Here is a 21,579-nt window from a genome sequence, read left to right on the forward strand (position 1 = left end):
TATACATTTTTGATCCTTATTTAATTTTGGTATTGATTTTCTTACAAGTATGTATAACAACAACTAAATCATAAAATTTCAGATCACAACTTTAGTCTTACCACGTTAATACATAATTTTCAGGATTTTTTTTTTCTAATAAAAATATAACTTAATTGGAAGAACAAACACAACATATTTTATACGAATGACAATCCCCTCTCATCTGAACGCGTTTGCGATATCAGCCACGGAGCTACTGAACCCAGGGACCACATTCCCGCTTTCCATCTCCACACCATTCTCAATTATCTTTACATTACCATCATATATGAAAACTTTAAGAAGCGCATCCTTGGATTTGCCACTTCTATCACGACCAGGTGACAGCGGCATCGCTGTACTAAATTCCGTAAGTAATTTGCCGGTTTACTCAAGACCTGGCTGCACCAGTGCAGAAGGCACTCCTAAAATTGCCTGCTATATCACGGACACAGGCTGAAATTAGCATAAACACCTGTACAGTCAACAGCACATCAAGTCACCCTGCATGATCAACTAGGACGCGGTACAACCGGCAAGTTTTCAATTTGGTTAGGTTGTTGTACTATTAACTGTACCTGTTTAGATTGAAAATACAATTTCATTTTTGTTTATATGTAATGTTACCATACAAATCTTCATAATACGAATTTTCATACATTATTAAATATATTTTATACATTCGTATAATTTAACTATGACATTTCTATTTGTACATGTTACTGCATTATTATGTTTCCATTACATGTGTCCTCGCAGACTTGGAAATTAGTCAATCACACAAGATAAAAATTTAATGATTTAAAATCACTTCCATATGATTATGTGGAAGTTGTCTTCTTATGTTAAATTTTCAATGTCTTCTTGGGCGAGAAGACTGCAAGCCTGGAAAAATAACATTCAAATATACACATTTCAAATGACGTGGCATTTCATATCTATACATATAATATTAATAAAACTGTAAGTGGGCTATATCTGTACATAGGAGATATTAAATAAAGTCCTCCACTTTATCGGTCTAATAAAAGAAAAAAAAAATTAACAAAATATTTGTATAATTAATTATTCGATCAATCATTCAAACAAAAGTTTATTCGAATATTGCCCATTCTTTTTGGAATCTTCTCTGCACATTATGACATATATCCTACTAAAATTACTAATGCGAATGTTTGTATGTATGTGTGTGCAAAATCTACTAGACAGATTGTTATGGAATTTGGTAACCTGAAATAACTGTATGTAATCTGGAATAGCGCTTGGGGTACTTTTAATCCCGAAATTCCCACGGAAGCGAAGTCCAGGGATGCATGTAGTATGTGACAAAATATAGCATTGTTGAATCAGTATCAGTTGCAACGATACATCGGCAAACCGATAATATCGACGTTAAAATATCGATATTTTTATAGATATTTGCGCTATAACGATTGTATCGATATCATATATAAAAAAAGAATTCGATAATTCACGACCTTAGATATTCCTTTTCTTATATTATAAACAAAAAACATCATGGATTTGTTTCTCCATTCTTTCGTTTTATTGTGGCGTAGTCTTGTGGACAAACATAAATTAGGTGCTTTAATATATTTTCGATCACTGTGTATTATTTTAAATTAAAATGAAAGTAAGCTATCGAGTAACTTCCAAAAAGAAGGAAGTATTGCTGTGTGTGTACATTATGTAAAAAACAAGTGAGAAGTATTTATTCAGTGAATTGCACCTTTTTTAAAATAAATTCGATATTATCGAGCAAAATCATCGATACTATCAACTATCGATAATTTCATTACCTCGATATAATTATCGATTTTACAACCACCTTGCAACCCTTCAAAATGGCATTACCTCCTCCGTGCCGTCTTCCCTGTACCGTCTGGGGGACGGTTTCTTCTTCTTCATCAACGGGTCGAGACACATTATGAATGCCATGTAGATGGATAGCAGCATCAAGAGCCACAGCACTAGGATCACCACTATCTGTAATTCGATATATGATATACGAGCAGCTCGGATAAAACCATAAAAAGTCGATGTTACCCCTGAGCGCTGTGTCTATCTCTATGCCAAATTTGACTTTATTCAAAATAAAAACACACTCAAAAAGAGAAAAGTTCTTCTTTTCGAGTGTGTTATTGTAATAAAATTACCAGATAGATATTTATTGCAATAGATTACCAGAGGAAGTTGTTTCTGCACCATCAATAAACCCCTTTAAAAATAGACTTGATAAGTGGATAGAAGTGAACAATGTGTCTCTGTTATATAAAATCTGAATCAATATAAAGTTATTAATTGATATCAGTGATGTGACTTTTTATAGGGAAATATCTAGAAACTTTCAACGCTGCTTGATATAGACATATCAGCTGCTGAAGCTGCCCGTCTGTTACTCAATAAATAAATAAAATCAGAAGACTTACCATAATGACCCTCGTGTTCCTCATCTCATACTTGCATTCACATTGTGGACACAGAGCCTGTCCTCTGCCTTTTATGCTAATCCCAACATGAGGCAGGACAACCATCTCACAGTTGCTACAATACAAATATACAATAAAAAAATATACCTATATACATACATAGGATCTATTTGGATTGATTTTTTGTTTCACATACATTGCTGGTTTTCCCTTAATTTGTTACCCCATCTGAGTTTGGCACTGTATGTAACCAGCATGAAATGCATAATATAATGCAACTAAATAGTGTCACATTTTATACAAGTTGCACAAAGGTATCTGGCATCATCATATAATGAAAGCGAAAGTAAGTTTGTTTATTTCCTCTTCACACTCTATCTACTAAACCAATCTTCTTGAAATTTTACATTACCATGTAGTTTAAAGTATGGACAAGGACCTTTCACTCCGAAAAAATAACAGCTCCCGTGGGATGTCACGCGGGCGTAGCCGCGGACGCGAAAAGCTAGCCAAATATAATTTAGCTTACCATTACTAATTTGGCCAAAATCAGTTATATAAAGAGATTGAAGCGATACAACATCTAGAAGCTCATCTCAAGATTCTAAGAAAGCCTGCTACCACTGTTGAGCAAACTGAATATGAAACTCTTGACTTCACAACAGACCCGCTAAAAGTCCATGACTGATTGCAGATTAGTTAGTTATACACAAAAATAACTTACCATTTGTCTGGTGGTACATTAGCAATGTAAAGCTGTCGGTTAGTGCTCTGTGTATCATTCAGAACGAATGCCGGATTCGAGCAAACACACAAACATCTCTTGTCTTCGTATGATTGGCTCTATAAACATACTGCTAAAATTAGGTGTGTTTAAATATTAGAGGGTAGAAACATTATCTTACTAATATTATAAATAAATGTAAAAGTTTTTGAGGATGTACAGGTAATATGTACTTTTGAATGTGAACATCTATTTATATCACCATATTCTTTGGAATAAATGATATCTATTCGATTCTTAGTCTTTCGTGAAAAATGTACTGTTTGGTACACAGTTAAAATATAAATTTGAATAACATATAGGGTACTTTTTATCCCAAAATTCACGGGGCGCCTGGGCGCAGCTAGTAAACACATTTAAACCTTTTTTCCTTTGTGCCATATGTTAGTGGATCTATATTGTTCCCTGCACTAGGAATTTGATGATTATAAGCCATCTGCTAACCCATTAGCAGATGGCTTCGGTTGGCAAGGCATTGTTTGTGATTTATTGAGAATGAGGAACGTATTACACATGATTATTGGACTGGTTTGTGTTAAAAATAAAGGTAGGCATGTTTCGTTTTTTTATAAACGTCTCATTTATATCAAATAATATTTTATATTTCATACAGGAATATGCACTTATGTAATGGTATTGTACGTGTAAATTTAAAAGAAATGTTCAAATAATAAAAATAGACAAAAAAACGTACCAAGACTGGCCCGGTGCAAAGTGCCAAAATTAAAAAAATATTCGGAATCATGTTGACTTTTCTCATTAGTCACAAAAAAAATCACTGCATTAATAAACGAAGAAAATCACAAAATATTTCTTGTACCAATAGATGTATGGATAAAATTAAATTAATCATAAAATAATGTAGGTTAGAAATGTTTTGGATTGGAATAAAGTTGGAAATGCAAAACATGACATAGAGGTTCAAATCTACTTACTCATAGAGTTAGCGTGGGGAATTGAGGAGCATAATGATCAAGTTAGGTTAATCCATAATATACGAAGTTAAGATATAAGCTATCGTTATTAAAGTACACTTTAAGCTAAAGTATATTATCACTATCGCACTTTGTAAAATTTGAAATTACTTGACAGAATAAGTTAAAATATACTTTAGATTCAAGTATTTTTTTTTAAATAACATTGTTATATTTTTTTAACAGGTTTAAAAAATATATCAATAGTATTGATAATGTTGATTTATTCAACTACACTAGCAATTGTTTAAAAAATTAAGAATTATTTCTATTGATTGAAATGGTCTTGTAGTGGTGGGTGGTGTACCACTATAGATGTAGGTACCTAGGTACCTCTTGACATGAGTTAATTTGACAGAGACAAGGACAATGAATGAATGGTGCCCCATGGATTTAGTAAGTATTCGAGTACCTACTAGTTCCATGGGGGCACCACATGGAATTAGTAGGTACTCGAATACTTACTAAATCCATGGATTGCGCGAAGAAGGAAGTATTTTTACCTACCAATGACCAAGGAAATAAGGATTAATATTAAAAGGAACTATTGACACCAAAATTTTTTTAAATTTATTTCATTATGAATAACATAAGTAATAAATTAGTATTAAATAAAGAACACACAGAGCTCTAGTTGCAATGCGAGCTAGGTACGGATTAGATAGGAATCTATAGGTACCTAATACTGGAGCCTCCATCCACTCATATGAACTTTATGATGCAAGGTACACTATCTCCTTCATCTGTGGCCCCACCGCTCTTTCTTATGTATTACAAAGCAAATTTAGGTATAATGTGTAGTCACCGTATTACTTTTCGCCGCGCAAGAGGGGAGAGGGAGGTGGGGACACAGATGAAAGAGAAAGCAATATATTTACTTTGAATCAAAACGTTTTTGGCATTGGGAGCTCCAGAAAAGGACATAGGACATTTTGTGCCTAGACGATTGAACTCAACCATCGGTTTTGTGGGAACACACACAAATTAGTTAAATAGTCTTTAAATAAAAAAAGTGCGACTAATGTTATTAATATTATTCGTTTATTTCAAAAGTATGGTCCCATTTTTGGGGTATTCCTATTCTAAAAATATTAAAATTACATTTTATGAAATCTTGCTAGTTTTTCATTGCGGTGATTAAAAGCTCTAATAGAAACTAGGGGAGGTGAGCCCAAAGCGGGTATACCAGCTAAAGCGGGTAGGCCTCGTTATTCATGCATACAAGCATATAGTGTAAATGTGTGCGTGCCGCGGCGACGCCCGAACGCGTACCAACACGAATCAGTTTGACGGAAACGTCAGCGACGCGCGGCGGCGTTTTGAGCGGCGGGTGTTTTTATTGGCCTGTTTTGTTAAAAAATATCAAGGTATGTGACTACGAATTTCTTCATTCTATTGAGACTTATGTTATTATTGTTACTTGTGTGTTAATCTGCATTAAAACAGCTTTGAATCCTCGTTGTGTGTGCAACATTTCTGATAAAGATTTTGAGGTTATTTTACAAATCGTGAAAAATAAACTTTTGGGCAAAGCAGGTATGGGTAAAGCAGGTAACCGCTTTGCCCTGACCCGCTTTACCCAAGACATTTTTGGCGCACACCGACTGTTCTCGCGTTAAGATCCTACAATATATTGGCTCTCATAATTCATATTTAGTCATGGTAGGTATTTGTAAAGTACTGAAATCTATCATTCATTGATAATACATTTGCAGATGGTTCAAAAATACAAAAGGAAGACCAAACAAGCTTCTTGGGACGTGGAGACAATGAAGTTGGCAATGGAAGAGGCAAAGAAGGGCTCAGTAAATGGTGCTGCAAAAAAATATGGTATAAATTTATCAACATTACAAAGGCATATAAAAAAAGGCTCCGCAGACAAAAAACTCGGTAGGTTTTCTACAGTTTTTAATGACCAACAAGAATCTGAATTAATAGAATATTTGTTTCATATGGATAACCTTTTTTATGGTCTGACAAAATCTGAATTTTTATCTCTAGTATATCAATACGCAGAGAGCAATAGAATTCCGCACCCTTTTAAAAAGAAAACTGCTGGAGAAGATTGGTATAGAGCCTTTGCAACAAGACATCCCGAATTAACTTTGAGAAAGCCAGAGCCAACGTCAGTAGCCCGTGCCCGAGGTTTTAATAGACCGCAAGTTGAGAGGTTTTTTGATCTTTTACAAGATCAAGTAGATCGCAATGAAATCAACGCGACTAGAATTTACAATGTTGACGAAACGGGTGTGCGCACCACCAGCAATAAACCACCAAAAATTCTCACCAGAACTGGAAAAAAACAAGTAGGAATAATATCAAGTACTGAAAGAGGAAAATTGACAACAATTGTGTGTTGCTGCAATGCAGCTGGATCTTTTATTCCTCCATTTATGATATTTTCTCGAAAACGTATGAACCCCCGACTGCTTGATGGATCACCACCAGGCACAGTAGCTACTTGTTCTGATAGTGGATGGATTTCCGGTCCAATTTTTTTAGACTGGCTACGCCATTTTGTAGAGGTGACGAGACCCACTAAGGAAAATAAAGTAATACTTGTGATGGATAACCACATTTCTCATAAATATCTGCCAGCATTAGAATATGCCTCAAAAAATAATGTGATATTTATTTCATTACCTCCACACACCAGTCACCGAACTCAACCACTAGATGTAAGCGTATATGGCCCTTTAAAAACCTATTTTGAACAGACGGTTTCGGTTTACCAACGATCTCATGTGGGACGAACCATTTCACCATTTGAAATTGGTCAGCTGTTTGGCGACGCTTACCTGAAAGCAGCTTCTGCTCAAAATGCTGTAAATGGATTTAAGGCAACTGGTATATGGCCAGTAAACCGACATATATTTAGCGATGATGATTATCTTCCTTCATCCTTGACAGACAGGCCGCTGGCATTAAATGCATGTGACGTTTTGATTTCTAATACGATAGCCACTGAACATCTTCCAAACACCTCTGTCAATGATCCTCCTGAAGATAATGAAATCGATACCATAATCGCTACTGAACCTGCCAATGTTCAAGAAAACTTTGACCCTGATATTCCCATAGACATTCCAGGTGACAATACTATCGACCATCCACAAATGCAAAATTATAGTCCTGGTCGCCTTTCTGTAGACTCCGATCGCACAATTTCCCCGTCAGTATTAGATAGAATGCTTGAAGACATTGACAGCAACACCCCTAGACCTGAGGAAGTTCTGCTTGTTAAAACAGTGATTCCTGAATGTGTTACACCTACCAAGGTAACCCCAATGGACATTCGCCCTATACCTAAACTAACTGCACCAAAGACATCACGTAAACGAAGAGCACAAAAGTCAGAAATTTTAACCAGCACTCCCATTAAAGAGCAACAGAGAGAAATTGAGTCTAAGAAACAGAAAGTATCACTTAAGAAACTTAAAGAAAAAGTAAAGTCTGTGTCTAAAAAAAATCCACCTGTGGCCAAAAAAGGTAAAAAACAAAAAGCCTCGACCTCGAACACAAAAAAAATTACTGGAAGCGGAAAGACAAGGAAGCACGCAGAAGAAAAAAGTGTCTGCTTCATATGCCACGAGATGTACGAAGATCCACCAATAGAAGACTGGATAAGGTGCGATGATTGTCATGGTTGGGCTCATGAAGAGTGTACAAGCTATTTAGGCAAAGGGGCCTACTATTGTGATCTATGTCAAGAATAGTAACACAAAAAAAATCACGTAAAGTTTCTGAACATTTTATTTTGTGCAACCTTTTATTATTTTAATTTTTCGATATTTTTACTTTTGATTAGATACTAAACTAATCACAAAACCTTTTTTTATATAAATAAATGTAGCAGTAACTAATTAAGACTGACGAATTTGATTAAAAAGACTGATTTTTTTTGAAGCAATGATTGTTGATTAGATATAAGATAAAAAAAAATCTAAATACTGGCTGTTAATTAATTTAATTTCAATTTAAATTTGATTGTGTACAACTTTTTGAAAAGTTTTAGGATATTTTTATTATTTTGTTATCATTATTTAGTTTTTAAGAAAAAAATCTCATTGTTACTCGCCTTGCCCAGTCTTGACCCGTTTTGCCCTAAGGGCCATACCCGCTTTAGGCACCCCCTACGGGTAAAGCAGGTAATATGAACAACTGAATAATTTTTAAGTTTTTGAAGAAATTTATGAAGAAAGAAGTGTTTTTTAGTTTTTGTTACAAAGTTTAATACATATTTGTACGAAATAATTAAAAAAAACCACTTTGCAACTGCAATAACCTCTTTATTTTTTGACACAAACCTTGAGGTACCCGCTTTGGGCCCATCTCCCCTAGACTTATTTTCACGCATTCCGTCTGAGTGCGGCGATGGTATGTAACCGGCATAAAAATTTTCTTTCATCCTCTTCAGTTGTTACTTCTTCACAGCAGGGGGCGTGGCGGCCCCCAATTTTCTAATTTATTCTTGTCTATTCTGGGCATCGGCTCTGGGTTAAATATTGTATCCTTAAGCATATTGTAATACTTATAAACTTGGTCATAAACAAATTTAAAGGGATATGTTACGATGGTCTGTATTAACTCAATCGTAACATTACGTTTGTGTCGAGATTTTGAAGGTAAATGTACGTGGGCTAGGCAGGATGAAGCCAACAATACCTGAAAAAAAGTGTTCGGTTAAGTTAATTACAAATTCAGACCACAAATAAATACTATTGAATGACGAAATATGCATTCCAGGGTTTTGAATATATAAAATGCAAATCTAAATTTAAACTTGTGATCGCTCGTGACGTGTAGGTATTTTATTATAATTATGATTAATGGGTAAAGCGGAATTGCCATGGCTTCGCCGCATTCCTAAAAGAAACTCTGCCCTTTACGTGACGCGTTTCATGTCAAAACTGTGAAAATTTGTTACAGTGGCTCTTATGTCTATATTTGGTCCGTCCGCCATATTCGATGATTTCTTCACCGACAGTGTGACACCGACATAAGAAGTATCTTTTTATCCCACTTAGTTTCTACCTAGCAGCAGAGAAGGTGGTGGACGTTATAGCCTCCGTAGCTGGCTTTGGGTGTAAAAAGCCCTGAATATTTTGATAAAATGTATAGGTACCTATACATAACAGAATATTAGAAATGGCACGTCTGTGTCGAGTTCGTGACTTTGAAGAAAATTAACGGCAGGTTAGGTAGAATGAAGCTAAACACCACGTGAAGAAGTATTATATTTATTTTAAAAATATTGTCCTCTTTTTAGAATTCCGTATCAATAGGAATCTAAAATTAAGGATATGTTATTAATAGGATTTATAGGATTAGAAAAAATGAACAGTTCATTAAATAACTTAAAATCTTTTTATTTCGCATGCCACCACATAATATTATTTAATACAAGTACACATATAGTACCTAAGCACAAATCAGACGCATACTCTTCATACATCATTTAAGAAAAACCATTGTCTACACAAATTTCCTTCAGTTCAATTTCTCCTTCAATCCGTCATGCTTTTGCGAATGCGATATCCTTCTTTGTGCATATGCTATTGGTAGCTACCTACTCAATCTTTGTCTTGTCTCGGCCGATCAGCGACGACCCTTGCAGTACAAAATTAATGTTCAAAGATGTCCGTGTCTCAAACTTTTCTCTATATAAGTATGCGCGGATGGCCCGGCAATGATGGTGACGGCGGAAATAGGGCATCCTTAATCTTATGGTAAAATTTAACAACCTGATTATAAACATATACAAATGGATATGATAAGGTCTCCATTATCTCATTTAAGACATTACGTTTGTGCCGCGTTCGTGATTTGGATGGGAAATGTTGATAGACAAGGTAGAATGAAGCTAACAATACCTGAAAAGAAGTATCATACTTAATCACAAATTCAAACCTAAAATATATTTTTACAAATGATAAAAACTTGGACTCAAGATTTTGAACTTAAAAATTAAAAAATACATATTTTCCAAATGAAAACTAATATACCCTGAAGCACTTGCTCGAACAAGCCCTATCGATAGGCCGCTATCGAGACCACAAATCCTATAAGTACCTATCGAAACACAATTACTCGGAAGTGCTTACCGAAATTCAATTTTCCGTATATGGTACAAAAACATACTATGTACCGTTGTGAACGATACCATTTGCAACTGATGTTGAAATACGATAGGTTAACTCTAGAAAAGAAAGAAAAAAAAGAAAGAAAGAAAGAAATCATTTATTCGGCAAACACATAAAATCCAAACATACAAAAGAGTAACAAATATAGATCGAATAAAATATGTAAGCCGAAATGGCGACCAGCTCAGCATGGTGCCAAGGTATCAAGCCAAGGCGCTGATTTTCAGCTGGAACAAAGTACAAAAGTAGGTATGGTGGCAAAATAAACAAGTTAATATGTACGGAAACAGAAACAAACAACAGCAAACAATAGGATTAAACATATGACTTAGGAAAAAATGGAATATGTATGTAATGTAAAGTATAAATATGAACCTAAAAATAATTCAATATATTGCCCTCAATTTGCCGCAATAAAGTAAACTCTTTGATGCGTTTACGGAATATTGTGACAGATGACAGATGATATTTCATACTCTATTATACTCTATTCATGCTAATACCGATTATATTTTATTGCTCACAAAAATACAAACACCTATGTTAACCGTTTACTTCACTTTGAAGTACTTGTACAAAAACCAACGCTCGCGTTGAATTGCAAGTAATATTTTTTTTGTAGTACCTCTCTCAATGTTGATGAGTGAATTTTGGAAAATGTTCATGTTGTAAAATTAAATATACGATCACGTCGAATTATGCAAATCCTATTATTACAATCATATTTACGTTTTACATTTATTTTAGACTAGATGTTGCCCGAGGCTTCGCTAACGTAGGAATTCTGAGATAAAATATAGCCTATAGCAATCATGGATAATGGACCTTCCTAATGGTGAAATAATTTTTGATATCGGTTCGGTAGTTTCGGAGATCACCCGCCTCAAACATACGAACTCACAAACGCATACCTGTATATAATAATAGTATAGATAGACCTCCCCTTCTTGCATGCTGAAAGGTAACTTACGGTGCGGTGACGCAATACATAAGAAAGAGAGGTCCGGCTACTGATGAAAGAGATACCTATACGTATATCTTGCATCAAAAAGTTATTCAATCCAGTAGGTATTTTTAAAGCTTCCTGATAAATTAAATAAATGTGCTCAAAACATACCAACACAACGCATGATTTAAATCTCCCCATGAAGAAGAGGATCAGTGGAAAATGAAATATTGATACTTCCTCTGACTTTTCTATTGATGATTCAAGTTTGATGGCAATCACAATGTACTCTGATTTTCCACAGAAATGCAAACTGACACGACCGGATCGCTCGGTAAATTAGATTAATGTATTGAAAATCGTCGATGATGAGTTAACTTGGGAGGGTTTTTTAAACAAGGACATTCATGAATGGATATTATGATATGAATCAGAAAGTTCAATATTTTGGGGTTCCATAGTTACTTAAAATAAAAATGGCAACTTTATAAGATCACTTGGTAAGTATGTAGTCATCTGGTGTATATTTTGGCGCGAACTAAACGCGTTCGCGCCAAAATATACAGTATCAAGTTAAAATTTATTATTACGTAAGGATGTAGGTAAAGGTAGTAATTAAAATTACAGAAAAAATATACAATAAAACAAGTACAAGGGATCTACTTATAGCAAATAAATATGTTACTTTTATTATTTATTAAGCGATTTCACAAGGCAATCAAAACCAAACCAATAGGCAATCAGAACAGTTTCCATTGACATTTGGCAAATAAGTACGCTTACAATGCAGATAAAAAATAACGTAAAATCGTAAAAAAAACGAAAATTACCCCCATAATAATAATAAACATTTAATTCTTTGATTAGGCTTGGAGTAGTATATCTTTGTTTTGTCCCTCTCTCTCTTTTCAGCGTTTGACATTGAAAGAACGAGTAAATACAAAGGATAACTATTCCGAGGCTAATCAAAGAATACGTTTTTATTAATGAGGGGGTATAGGTTTAAGTACACGATATCTAACCTACTACGGAACCTGCAGAGAGGTGCAAGAATCCAACTTGCATTTGAATAATTTGCACACGTTCAACGATTGTTATTAGTATAGTTCTTTGTTAGTAGTATCTACTTCAATTCAATGATTGTTACTGTGTAGGTATTAAGTATGACAAAATGCTACTTCCGTGATTCCTTATTTCCCTGAGGTATTTCCGTTCATACTCCATACTGTATGTTGATATAAAAAAATATTTTAATTATATGTATGTATCAGCTTATGTCAGCTTTGTCTACGATTATTGCCTCTAGAGCACTCAGATAAAAGGAAGAAGCCCAAAATTGATAAATTTATAGTTACACCACCATAAAAAGCCATGACAAACTTACAACATTAAAATACATAAAATTTTGTTTGAAAAAAAAAATGAACAGACTCCCTTAGATAAAAGAAAAATATGCATGCTCCCATCCCATGACCATGGATTTAGTAAGTACCATGGAATTAGTAGGTACTCCGGAAGCACTTACTAAATCTTTGATAAATACATCGTTGTACGTAGTACTCATGAGTCATGACACTCAAAATCATGAACTATCAAAATAATTCATACTTACAGCCATTTGAACGCATCGTGCGAACAAGGCCTTAGGTTTACTGGTGCGGTGCGTGTATTTATATGTATTTATTTATTTTTATTTATGTACCTACCTTTTTATTTTATTTTATTTTGTGATCTAATGTTGCCGACGTTCGATAAATTTAATATCGAGTGTATTGACATTCTTTAGCAACAATACTACGATAGTATCGGTACTATCCGTTGTTTTAGACTATCGATACTCTGCCAACTTGCAATAGTATTGTGTTTGTTTTAACAGTAATTTGATCGAGGACAATTTTCGACTAATATATAATTTTATAAACATTTTCTGTCGATCTGGGGAGCTCCCTGATCCCGAACAGTAGCTACCATGAGGCATAAAATAAGTAGCACGTACGTCATTGTTCTCTTTTTTTACACAATGAGTTCACGTATGGGGGAAAGAGATAGCATGTGCACGTTAGCAACGTGCTACATGGTTGTATGTTTGTGGTAGAACTTCTGGACATAGTGCTTCATTATGTACCCAAAAATAAAACAGTATTATGGAATGGCATATATGGTGCTTCTGCGTGTACTTCTTCAATAGCATTGCTTCTAATGAATTATTGATAGTATCAATACTATCGAAAATATTGATACTATCGATATTTTTAATATACTATCCATTGTTAATAGATAGACTAACGATATCTATTAACAATCAATAGTCGACAATCTAATCGAGCGGCAATACAACACTAGTGTGATCAAACTCAACGAAGGAAGAAAGGAAGGAGGCAACTCAACAGGGCAAGAAACAAGCAAGCAAACAAAAAGTTACACTGAACAAACAAGAAAGCGTTCTTTTTTTGATTATTTCTTCCTTGGTGAAAAAAATATTACATTACCTACATACCTGACTAATTTTTGTTTGTTTATTGTTATCTTTATTGCATCTTTTATGATAATCTAATCACATGTAAATAAAAATGCCTAAAAACATAACAAGTGAAGTGCGTGATATAATATTACGAGTTAAAGAATTTATGGACGAAGAAAAACGTATGCAAGTTCCAATAATTCCCCTCAGCAAAGTATATGTTCGTGTATCTGCAGCTACAGGTCAGTAATAACCGAGTGTTTCAAAAGGTATATAAAGCAAGGCATTTATTATAATAGATCCTCAAAAGAGGCTTATATTATTTTGAAATACAATCTTTTGTTAGTCAACATCCTTTAAGACAAAAAAGCGGGTGTGACCACTTTATCATTGCATAAAGTACACAGTGCCATCTGGATTGTATGTTTTGAAGGGATCCCACCTTGTAATAACCCTGTACTGAGCTGCAGGAGGCCTTCATGCCCTATACGATTCTGCTATTCACATTTGGGTTTGTTGTTTCTTTTGTAACACTTACTCAAGATATCATTATAAAATTCCTTTGTAACCACATCTCTATAAAGCATAAAAACATTCAGGTAGAGAGGAATTTCTCTATGCATAAGAGATAGCTATAGGGACAAGATTATGCATATATTCTCTCCCTCATTCGGCCCTCTATTGTTTGTTGGAGTCTTGAGTCTTCACTTGTCACTAAAATAGTTACTCCCACATTTATGTGGCCGAGGAGTGAAACATGCAAATGCCTCCGAAATTGCACAAATTTGTTGATAATCAATAATTTGTTGATGTCAATAATCAACAGTTTGACAGGATAATATTAATGATACATATACACACCATCAAATATACCATTCATGTTACAAATTCATTTCGATGAGTGGGATTTAATCTTGACCAAAATTGCTCCTATATATCTTCTTGAGCCCCCCATATTTCCGAAGGCATGTGAAGCCATTAGTTGTATTTGTAGACATTAAAACCCACCAATCCGCAGTGGGTGGGTTATGTTTGGCCCTTATAAGGTAATTATTATTAAAGATAATCCATCTATAAGGAAGGCATGTGGCCCAGCAGTGAGGACATTCAAATATTTAAATTTGGAAGTTTGTATTTTCAGGTTAATACTAAATGAATATATAATACAAATACTTTTATTGCACTTTTTTTGTTTACTAAATTTTTGACAAGGCTTCAGTGCACCTTGTCTGACTATGTCAGCCTCATGGGGGATCTCTAATATAAACTTATCTAGCTTTCATAATGCTTGTCCACAAGATATAAATGGATTTAGCCACCTGTGATAATTTATTACACGTAAAACATTAAATGATTTGCACAAACATAAGCATGCATATCTATTTGTTATTAAATTTACTTAACCTTTGATTGCAATCAAAGGATTAAGATGAAGATGAAGATGAAGGATTAGGATGAAGAACTACATTTATGAACAAATAGATATACATGATTTGACATTTATTGTTGTTTTCAATTTTCAAAACAATATTTGAGTTCAAATTAAAAGAAGCTTTTAAGGTATATATTTAATCCCTTAAAGGCATTGGTTTTTATTCGAAAAAAAAACACATGATTCACATAACTAGAAGTTATTTAAATCATATGGGACAACATCCGTGGCCTAATGGTCATCATTCCAGACTGTCACACTGCCGAGGTCCCAGGTTCGAACCCTGGTCAGGTCAACATGGAAAATGATCTTTTTCAGATTGACCTGGGTCCTAGATGTTTATTTATATATGTATATTTAATAGAATATAGCATTGTTGAGTTAGTATCCCATAACACAAGCTTCGAACTTACTTTAGGGCTAGCTCAATCTGTGTGATTTGTTCCTATATGTATATGTAATCGTAGAAGTGCTAACAATAACTCCCATTACTTTCAGGTGTCTCCGAGAGAACAGTACTGAACATAGTTAAGGAAGCTCGTCTCGTTGAACAAGGTCTTCTCGATCCTGAAACACTGAAGAAAGGCCCCAAGAAAAGGGTAAGAACCAAAGGCAAAATAGAAGTAGATGAGTATGACCTGCAGGTTATCAGACGAAAAATACACGAGTTCTATGCATTTAAGAAAGAAGTGCCTACAATTAACAAGCTGCTTCAAATCCTAAAGGAGGAGATTAATTTCAAAGGCTCCAGGGAGACACTGCGCAAGATTTTAAGGAAAAATGGATTTCAATTTAGGAAAACTAAGAATAATAAAGAAAAAGAAGCAGTGCCCGAAGCGGCGCCCGCTGTGCCTCCCATGGTGGCGCCCTACATACACTCAATGTTTAGTCACAAGAACATTCAGTCCTAGGAAACGTTCTGTATTATATAGTAAAGTAAAATAATAGTTTTATGTTTTAGATCTGACTGTTATATTACTGAACAAACATTGAATGAATAAAAACACTCGACCATACCAAAATGGCGATTGTGTTGCTTTTTGAAAAATATGCCTTGATCTTACATGGCATTGAAGGCATCCATAATTAGAATTAACAGCCTCACTGAATGGTTGACATGCTCGAGTACAAACACAAAATACCCTCGTGGGCTTCCCTATACTAGGAGACTGCAGTGTATGCCGAGATCCGAGAATTATATATATTAAGTATGTAGATTTCTCCTTATTATAAAGTTTCTCATTGTTTCCTTGCTATAAGTTATGTATTTCCAATATAATTTTCTGTAGGAGAATGTGTAGTGGAAAAAATCCAGATTGAATAGAAAGAAAAATATATTAGAATCATCGGCTTAATAATAGTCATATTAGATACAAATAGAACGTATTTGTAATAATTTTGTACAATGTCTGTATTTATGAGAGATGATTGGTGGGAATCTGGTGACCTGTGCCACAGGATTTTTAAAGTTATGTGAGGCACCAGCTTTTCATAAAAAAATATTTTGATATACATAGATTTAAGCATTGTTGATTGTGTTTATTGTGCTTTTTGTATTAGAGGAAATAGGCCATCACACTAAATAATTATCAAATATTTTTTAAGAACCTAAAGGTCTGGTTTTTTCCTGTAGGTAGTTTAAATCAACCATATATGTTTATATCAAAACTAGAGAATGACAGGAATTAAAACTTCGAGTAATTGACACAATGTCTATCAATTTGTTATAAATTGTGTTATAGCTATCATTATGATACATCAATATATACAGTAAATATATGTATGTAGTTGCACATGTTTCAGTTACTCCTCTGTTCTATATTTAAACTCTTAATAATGCCAGTTAGTCTATTTTTTATCAATTTCTGGTTTTGACATAAATAATAATTGTTGATTTAATGTATACGTACAATAATATAGATTATACAAAGTTATATGAATCGGTGAATTTTCGAGCATTCGCCGTTATTACAGTTTATAAAATAATGAACCATTCTAAAAAAAAAACTAATATTGATTAAATTTTGCACTATCCTATGCACAGATAAAATTCAGTGGACAATCAATGGAAATTTACAAAATGCTTGAATATCTTTCTGCTGAAACTAATAACATTACCTACGTTAGGAAAAGTATCTGAATTTTCTGTACAGTCAATAAACTTTGAAAATTGAAATTCTTTTCAACTACGTTTCGCCGGGAATTTATTGTTTCAAAGTTCTGATTTTGTCTTTCATTATGTAATGTAATAAACATTACATAATGAAAGACAAAACCTTTCAGCAGAAAAATATTCAAGCACTTTGAAAATTTTCAACGGTTGCCCATTACGGCGGTAAAATTATATTTGCCCTTGTTGACTTGACACCAGCCCAAATAATAGGTTTAAAAGGGCGCGCGCGGGCAAATAGTCATTAATTTACCCGTCTGTAAATTACGAAAATTGAGTCATTTCTTATTTTGTTCGTTTGGATTTGTTGAGCATTCTCCTTTATTGGTATTGTCATTAAGGGCACTATATGCCAGCATTATGGTAATTGATCAATGTTGTAAATTATTTAATATTTTACTATTATAATAATAAATCTTGTGTGATCAGAATCTGGTACAATATGCACCGCAAAAAATTAGACCTAACCTAACGTATAGTAGGTAGGTCAAGAAATTGAAGAAAACAAATGAGGGCGCTATCTTGTTTTGGCTGGCAACATTTGGTATTGCAATGGCAAAATAGTGTAGTGCGTTAAAAATTAAATTCGTTTTCTTCATTTTCTGTCTCAGACATCCGGTTAAATCATAGGGGTTAGTGCGAGTTTGCATTTTACTTCTCATCATCGAATCGATTGTTGTTGCGTCACAATGGCGCAATGTGATTGGTTCGCTGCGTTGTTGAATGGAATACAGACGACTTTGTATTTTTTGGTTTGGGTAACCATGATACGTTGCTGTATTATTCATTGCGGTAAATAAAAACATGCATTTGCGTCGGCAAGAGTTCGGCGATGGTGTGTAGCCGATATAAAATGATTTGCAAAACGTTCTGGTTCACGTCACGCTCACGAGTCGATTCGCCGTTGGCGGCGCTTTTTCGAGACCTGCACACCAGCGCCCCTGGCGGCAAATTTACTCACGTTAGCCCAGGCTTCACGAAGCGCGCGCTAGCACCACCTTCACACTTTTATCGATTTATACAAAAGTATATTATACATAATTATACCTACTCCATAATGGATCTTATTAGAAGCTATTATAATTTTCTATTTAGATATCCGTATATTTTTACGAAACCGGAAATGGCTGTGGATATTAAAACCCGTGAGATTAATTGTGATTACATTGAATATGGGAATGTGTAATATTTTCTAATAAAATCTTTTATGTAGCATCTGTCTGTATAGATTATTTTGTAGTTTTTGTTAATAATAAAAAGAATTTATAAAAATGCGAGGGTAGTTCAAGTGCGCGGGTTTCTGACGTCGCATGAACGGTTCCGTGGCGAAGAGACTGATCGACTAGATCGAACTATGTTTATTTGTTAGTTTAATATTTAAGCGTTCATCAAAACTGACCGACGCACCTAAGAGCCATGCCCCATTGCTCAGTCGCGCTCCGTTGCTTTGACGTCTTTAGACAGACAAAGAGGGGTTCGTGTGCGACGCAGCGAACCAATCACATTGCAGTGGTTGTAGTTGCTTCACAACGGCGCAATGTGATTGGTTCGCTGCGTCTCACTTCGAATCGATTCGGTGGTGAGAAGTGAAATGCAAACCCGCACTTCGCCCACAAGAATTGTATGGAGTTTCGACGTACGTAGCACGTCCGTCTCAAAACCTATAGAAAACAACGGAGCAGTGTGGCGTGGCTCTAAAGCTGAGGACACAATCAACATCACATTCTCCATGTCTTAAATTTTACTTTAGAACATATACTTATTGTTTCGCAAATTTAAATTATAATTATAACATAGTGTGAATAATTTATAGAAACAACATACCTAATTAAATAAAATCTCTAAAAATATCGAATACTTTTATTAAACGATACAAACTTTGACGTTAACTTTACGTTGACGTTTCCTTCTCAACAGTGATCGTTCCGTAATGCCAGTACCTAAGTAAGGTACTGGCATTTCGGATCACTGTTTGTTGCTTTTTGAGAAATTACTACATAATATAAAATGTTACGTCAAAAAGTATCTGTGAAAAGCCTTTGAATCCACCGAAATAGTGCTTATCTAAATCCTTGGAGAATAACGTGTCTTTTTTTTTTAAATTACTCTTTATTTGAATTCTCTTTTGTATAATATTAGTATGTACTTACACTTACTTTTTTATTTGTTATTCCGTCAATAAAAAAAAAGTAACAATTTTGTTCACAAAAATTTAATTTATCTAGAATTTTGTCAAAATACAAATGAGACCAATCGAAGATTTTTATTTCATATTATTATGGCAATGCACTAGATGCATTTAATTATTTTATTATTGAAATAAAAAGATGTTCTGTTTATTTTCTGTGCCATATACCATATTTTTTTCTTTCTGTGCCATAGTGAGGAATGCTAATTGAGCTAAAATTTTTCCGTGGAGAAGACGGAGTCGTGGCGTGTCCTTGTTGGTACTTTTAAGTATTAGACATAATCTAGGTGCTTTAGATTAGGAATTCAGAGAAGAAGACGCCAGAAGCCTCCCCCAAGTATCAAACATAAGTATTATTACCAATTGATGGTAAAGGCAGGTGGGTATCGTGCGAACCGTCTCCCTAAATGCGCGTACGCCGCTGCTTCCCACGGGTGGGGTAAATATGTGTAGCGAGGTGCTACGCTTTAATTTGCACGTACAAATAACTGTACTCTTTGCTAGGCATTATAGAATGCACCCTGATTTAGATTAGGTACGTAGAAATCATGAATTGCCAACTATTTTCAGTGAGGAACCTACGTCGCAATTTTATGACGCAATGCGATAATCCTAACTAATATCATAAATGCGAAAGTAAGTTTGTTTTTTACCTCTTCACGCTCTATCTACTCGACCAATCTTTAGTTGTTGCATACCTGCATGTATTAATTTGAAGTATGGAGAAGAACAATATATTTCATCCTGGAAATAACGCGTGCGAAGCCGCGAGCTAAAGCTAGTTCTAAATAATAAAACAATCTTATTCCGATGAAATTATGCAGGCATATTCTATCCAGTGTTCATTATTGTGATTACGGTGACGCTTTACGATCTAGTTATGTTGTGGTTTACTGAGTTCTCGCAGAAGAGTATTGGTGTGGAAGGCAGGCGAAGGGTTCTGTAGCATCTTCCTCCACCCACATGTCGACGATGGCATCGTTACGGGTCTCCATTAGAATTTTTCAGAACCCATGTCTCCAGAAGATGGAGTATTAAAGCGAGACAATCTAAGTTTCACGTGAGATGTTTAGTCGTATCCATAAATCGGTTTGCGACTGCTGGCTGAAAAAAGAAACTGGACAAATAATGGACGCAAACCCATCTCTAGCGTACCTACTTACTCGATACCACAAATATAATAGAGCGTTTCGACCGCTGCGGCCGCGATGTACTACAATTTTTCAAATTTTAACAAAGACAACAACTAATTTGACCATTTTTCTTTAATTTATATGTACTGCTGGTAATAATGATTGTTATTGGAAATTGTTTCCTTCCTCGAGAAAATTGACGGATCGTAAATAAGCACCTGACTGAGTTTCCTTGCCCCCTTCAGTCAAGACGTACCTCGTTGAGACATCCATAATTATCGTCATTAAAACTGAAGCACCAAATTAGCCTACGAATATCAGCTTTATCGGAATAAAGAAAGTAATACTTTAACTAGCAAGATTGTTTACAGACAGACATGTTAATCACGCCTTTATCCTTGACGGGGTGGACAGAGCCCATACGAAACTCAAAGGGCCCGTTAGCTGTACTGTACGGCTAGAGGGTGTAGGAACGCGAGTCTGATAAAATGCGGGGTGACTATAAGCGCCGCCGCGCGTCGCCAGGTGTTACCCGTAGCGTGGGAATTCAGACATTACAGTATTTCCTAACCCCTGTGGCGAAAATAGATAGGATATTTTTTATAGTTTCTAAAAATCCTTCTAGACAGTGTTGTAGTGAATTTGCCGGCCACCTGACCTTTACGTATGTGAATCCAGCCTTCTATTTAAGTAGGGTATGGATTAGATTACAAAAAAATCCGTTAGTAAGTACTTACATACTTACGGATTTTTAGCCATTTGAAAAAATTGTGTCAGAATCTAGATGACTTTACTTCTATAGGTATATTTATACTTATAGAAGTAAAGTCATCTAGATTTATTATATCGGTACTTAGATTTGGATACGTCAGTTATGTTAAATAAGAACCTGTTATTA

At 34.8% G+C, this 21,579-nt stretch overlaps 3 protein-coding genes across 4 annotated transcripts; 2 read left to right on the forward strand and 1 right to left on the reverse strand.

The window, feature by feature from the left end:
• Window positions 1-4: 4 nt before the first annotated feature.
• LOC128682826 (proton-transporting V-type ATPase complex assembly regulator TMEM9-like) lies at window positions 5-4,520 on the reverse strand. Of its 2 annotated transcripts, XM_053767721.2 has the most exons (6): window positions 4,170-4,520; window positions 3,929-3,951; window positions 3,175-3,293; window positions 2,451-2,565; window positions 1,876-2,007; window positions 5-906 (listed from the first exon to the last, which is right to left on the reverse strand). In XM_053767721.2, exons 1-6 carry the CDS (start codon window positions 4,171-4,173, stop codon window positions 862-864), a joined length of 438 nt encoding a protein of 145 aa, XP_053623696.1. In that variant the 5' UTR covers window positions 4,174-4,520; the 3' UTR covers window positions 5-861. The 2 variants fall into 2 exon arrangements, with proteins under 2 accessions (XP_053623696.1, XP_053623695.1); XM_053767720.2 differs by lacking the exon at window positions 4,170-4,520 and having other exon boundaries at window positions 3,929-4,161.
• Window positions 4,521-5,443: 923 nt separating this feature from the next.
• Window positions 5,444-8,492, forward strand: LOC128682843 (uncharacterized). The gene is made up of 2 exons (XM_053767773.2): window positions 5,444-5,575; window positions 5,924-8,492. Exon 2 carries the CDS (start codon window positions 5,924-5,926, stop codon window positions 7,922-7,924), a length of 2,001 nt encoding a protein of 666 aa, XP_053623748.1. The 5' UTR covers window positions 5,444-5,575; the 3' UTR covers window positions 7,925-8,492.
• A 5,168-nt stretch (window positions 8,493-13,660) lies between these two features.
• LOC128682845 (uncharacterized) lies at window positions 13,661-19,210 on the forward strand. The gene is made up of 2 exons (XM_053767776.2): window positions 13,661-14,000; window positions 15,689-19,210. Exons 1-2 carry the CDS (start codon window positions 13,868-13,870, stop codon window positions 16,099-16,101), a joined length of 546 nt encoding a protein of 181 aa, XP_053623751.1. The 5' UTR covers window positions 13,661-13,867; the 3' UTR covers window positions 16,102-19,210.
• The last annotated feature ends 2,369 nt before the right edge of the window (window positions 19,211-21,579 follow it).

The sequence above is a fragment of the Plodia interpunctella genome, chromosome Z, assembly GCF_027563975.2.
Source record: "Plodia interpunctella isolate USDA-ARS_2022_Savannah chromosome Z, ilPloInte3.2, whole genome shotgun sequence".
Lineage (NCBI taxonomy): Eukaryota > Metazoa > Arthropoda > Insecta > Lepidoptera > Pyralidae > Plodia > Plodia interpunctella.

Bases quoted from the DNA above. Each gene is read 5' to 3' on its own strand.
- LOC128682826 (XM_053767720.2), bottom strand. From the start codon at position 3,994: ATGAGAAAAGTCAACATGATTCCGAATATTTTTTTAATTTTGGCACTT. The intron at 2,566-3,174 runs GTAAGTTATTTT...TTTGTATTGTAG, and splicing joins AATGTACCACCAGACAAATG to CAACTGTGAGATGGTTGTCC. The intron at 2,008-2,450 runs GTAAGTCTTCTG...ATCGAATTACAG, and splicing joins GGAACACGAGGGTCATTATG to ATAGTGGTGATCCTAGTGCT.
- LOC128682843 (XM_053767773.2), top strand. From the start codon at position 5,924: ATGGTTCAAAAATACAAAAGGAAGACCAAACAAGCTTCTTGGGACGTG.
- LOC128682845 (XM_053767776.2), top strand. From the start codon at position 13,868: ATGCCTAAAAACATAACAAGTGAAGTGCGTGATATAATATTACGAGTT. The intron at 14,001-15,688 runs GTCAGTAATAAC...CATTACTTTCAG, and splicing joins TCGTGTATCTGCAGCTACAG to GTGTCTCCGAGAGAACAGTA.